General features: G+C 33.2%; 1 protein-coding gene across 1 annotated transcript; it reads left to right on the forward strand.

The window, feature by feature from the left end:
• The first annotated feature begins 1,041 nt into the window (after positions 1-1,041).
• On the forward strand, positions 1,042-2,979 carry LOC126888046 (uncharacterized). Its single transcript, XM_050656056.1, has one exon. It carries the CDS (start codon positions 1,042-1,044, stop codon positions 2,977-2,979), a length of 1,938 nt encoding a protein of 645 aa, XP_050512013.1.
• Positions 2,980-4,242: the final 1,263 nt, after the last annotated feature.

Consider the following 4,242-nt stretch of genomic DNA (forward strand, 5'->3'; position numbering starts at 1 on the left):
AAGTGTGAAAGAGGTGAGGAAGGTATTAGAAGAAAATATGAAGCCAATGAAAAGAGAAGACAATTTTACAAAACTGAACGTGGGATGACCATACGAAAATCATACAGAGAAAAAATGCTTCAGAAACGTAAAATTATTACTGAACTAATGAATTTAGGTTTAAATAAAAAGGCAGAACTGCAAAGAAAAACTATCTTAAAATTACTGGAACTATTGTAATATCTTTAATAAATAAGAAGTAATATCTTGATATTTTATTTCCTAACACAAAAACACTTTTTGAATGTGATTATCTTAGAAATTTTATTTAGAACAGTCCAGTCCAACCTAGACTGCATAATGTGTAACAAAGAATTGACTCCATTTAATTTGTATTGAATTTTTGTCCAAGTTTGACTTAAATGTTCACAAAGGACTTTACTGTCCATGGTAAACTTTCCGTTTTCCATGCTTTTTATATGGGTGTCCAGGATCCTATGCCGATTTTGAATGCCAATTACATAGTTTTACGGATTCCAATGTCAAATTGAGTAAAACAGCAAAATATCAGAAACATGTACCTTTTAGTGCAGGTTATTATTTTAAATGTGCTTACGATGACAGTTTATCTTATTTTAAGAGCTATAGAGGTGAAAATTGCATGGAGTGGTTTGCAAAAGAAATGGCTGAAATTTCCAAAATTCCAAGTTGAAAACAATTATACCTATAGCCGAAAAGCCTAATACAAATGGAGCAACTGTTTGTCATATTTGTGAGAAACGCTTTTTGGCTACAGATACAATTGTTGTAGACCACGACCATTTTACCGGACAGGTACGTGGATTTGCACACCAAGCATGTAATTTGAACTTTAAAAAATTATTTGTTGTTCCCGTGGTTTTTCACAATTTTAGTGGTTACGATTCGCATTTTATGATTATTGATTTATGCAAACATGGGCACTTGAGCTTACTTCCAATTAATAAAGAAAAATATATTTCATTTACATTACACTCTGACGAACACCAAATTAAATTACGATTTATTGATTCACTAAGATTTATGGGAGCTTCACTTGACGAATTAGCATCAATTTTAGACACATCGGAAAAGAAAATTTTAAAACGAGAATTTAGTCATTTAGATGATGATACATTCAATTTGTTAACTTGTAAAGGAGTATTTTGTTACGATTATATCGATAGTGTGGAAAAATTAGATGAAACTTCTTTACCCAACATTAGACATTTTTATAATAAGCTAAATAATGAATATATTAGTGAAGAGAAGTATGCTCATGCGCAGAATGTTTGGAATAAATTTAATTGTAAAAATTTGGGTGAATACAGCGATTTGTATTTGAAAACAGATATTCTGCTGCTGGCTGATGTGTTTGAGCAGTTTCGACAAAAATGTCGAGACACGTATAAACTAGATCCTGCTTGGTATTATACCATGCCAGGATACACGTGGGATTGTATGCTGAGATACACAAAATGTAAATTAGAATTGCTAAAAGATGTGGATATGATTTTGTTCATGGAAAAAGCCATAAGAGGCGGAATATCTGTTTGCAGCAACAGGTATTCGGAGGCCAACAACAAATACATGTCGACGTATGACCCCACACAACCCTCTAAATACATCATGTATTTAGACGTGAATAATCTGTATGGCTGGGCCATGAGTGAGGCTTTACCAATAGGAGGATTCAAATGGATTGAAGATGGCATCAAATTTGGTGTTGCATCAAAATCCACTACTCTTCCCGAAGGCCATATTGATATTATGTCAATACCGAATGATGCGAAAGAGGGCTATTTTTTCCAAGTTGACTTGGAGTATCCACGCGAATTGCATGATAAACACAAAGATTTTCCATTTGCTGCCGAACACCGCATTCCGCCCGGTTCAAAATTGCCAAAGTTAATACCGACCTTATATCACAAAACAAAATATATTATTCATTATAGAAATCTTAAACAGGCATTAGCGAACGGTTTAATTTTAACAAAGATACACAGAGTGTTGAAATTTAATCAATCTGCGTGGCTGCGACCATATATTGAGTTAAATACCAACTTACGAACAGCAGCCACAAGTAGCTTCGAAAAAAATCTCTTTAAATTAATGAATAATGCTGTGTTCGGTAAGACAATGGAGAACATAAGACGTCATCGTATCGTAAAATTATGTAAAAAATGGCATGGAAGGTACGGAGCTAAAAATTTGATTGCAAGTAGTCGATTTCATAGTCGAACGATCTTTCATGAGAATTTGGTGGCTATCGAACTGAAAAAATCAGAAGTATGCTTTAATAAACCCCTGTATATAGGCGCAGCAATCCTCGATATATCCAAATTATGTATGTACGATTTTCATTATAACTTTATGCTTCCAACGATGGGAGAAGAAAACTGTTCATTGCTGTACATGGACACAGACAGCTTTATTTATGAACTGCAATGTTCAGATGCATATAGAGAGGTTTTAAAAGCATATCCAAGCAAATTCGATACCTCCGACTACGCCGAAAATAACCCATATGACATAGAACGATTAAATAAAAAAATCCCTGGATTAATGAAGGATGAGGCAAATGGGAAAATAATTACACATTTTATTGGGCTAAGATCAAAAATGTACACATTTAAAATGCAAATAACAGACGTGGAGAGGGAAAAAGAAAGACAACGCCTGGAACGAAAACAACTAAGCAAAGAGAGAATTGAAAGCGACGTAAGCAATTTGGGAATAACCAAAAAGGCAAAAGGAGTGAAATATAATGTCGTTCGAAATAAAATTACGTACGAAGACTATGAAAAATGTCTTAAAGAATTCAAAATTCAAAACGCAAGCCAAAGATGTATTCGGTCATATCAACATTCAGTATTTAGCATCGAACAATCCAAAACGGCTCTAAGTCCTTATGACGACAAGCGGTACTTAATACCAAAATCATTTAATACGCTTCCGTGGGGGCATTCTAATATTTCGTAATTTTTTTTTGTTATTATGAAAATGCTTAATGGCTACTTAAAACAGAAAAAAGAAAAGGTCACTTATCGCTAAGTTTTTGTAAATTGTATATAAAAAAAATATATTATCCATTGTATAATGTAATTTTTTATTAATAAACTTGTCTAATCTTGATTTTTGTTCGTTTTATTTATGTTAGATAAAAATAAAAGACATCATATTTATTAATATTATTTATTCACAATTATCCAAATCATTTACAACTTTAATTTTATAATACCATACATATTCATTTAAAGCTTGACTTAACAAAGTATCTGGAGAAATTTCACAAAACGCAGTTAAAAGTTCAAGCGGACCATATAAACTAGTACTAGCTTTACAATTGTTTTGAATAAAACGTACAACATTTCTATAATACGAAAAAAACTGTAAATTGTCCAATAACGACACTCGTTGAGACACTAAATCAATGTTTGCTCTCAGGATCTGGCTTACATCATCTTCACATAAATAATATTCGATTCCATGTTTCTCGATAGTCAGGAACTTTACATTTTCCATTACCAATTGTCTTAGTTTGCAGAAATCACCACACTCAAATTCGATTGGATCATACTCATCGGAACAGGTGGGCAAAGGTGGTATGAAAAATTCTTCCATAATTTGAATAAACATCTCAATTAGGGTAGTCCACTCGAATGTGTTTAAACTGATTCTTGTACATTTACCATGTTGGTACAGAATAATGGATGGAGAAAACTGTCGAGCTGGAGATAGACCAATTTTTATGTGAAAACATCCTATTGGATAGGTAGTTTCCAATAAATAATATGGTTCATCTTTGGCAGCTTCTTCATATTTTTCCAGTACTCGATCTAATTCAGCGTCGTAGATAATTGTCTCTTCACTTTCGTATCCGCTATCTTGAGAAGCCATATTACTGCTGTTGCAACTGAATACACAAGTCGGTTGGAGAAACTCAAACTGAATGTGACGGATGGTTGCTGAGAGAATTTATACTTTTTCAATCCCCCACTCTTTGCGTGTAATTGTCAGCATTTTCTAAAAAATGTATGTCTACGCGGCGTATCGAAATATAGATCCTTAAACTACATCTGAACTAGTAATCCAGCTGTTGTGATTGCTATCCAATCCTAACCATTTAACATACATCTTATTGCCTTTTCGTCTAAGTACTTTTTCAACCAAGTAAGTGTCGGGATTTTTTGTTTTCTGTAATTTTTCTTCATAAAACGTGCTGTACGTGCCATGGCATGTTAC

Source organism: Diabrotica virgifera, chromosome 7 (genome assembly GCF_917563875.1).
Source record: "Diabrotica virgifera virgifera chromosome 7, PGI_DIABVI_V3a".
In the NCBI taxonomy this organism is placed as follows: domain Eukaryota; kingdom Metazoa; phylum Arthropoda; class Insecta; order Coleoptera; family Chrysomelidae; genus Diabrotica; species Diabrotica virgifera.

Coding starts and splice junctions, on each gene's coding strand:
- LOC126888046 (XM_050656056.1), top strand. CDS start 1,042: ATGGGAGCTTCACTTGACGAATTAGCATCAATTTTAGACACATCGGAA.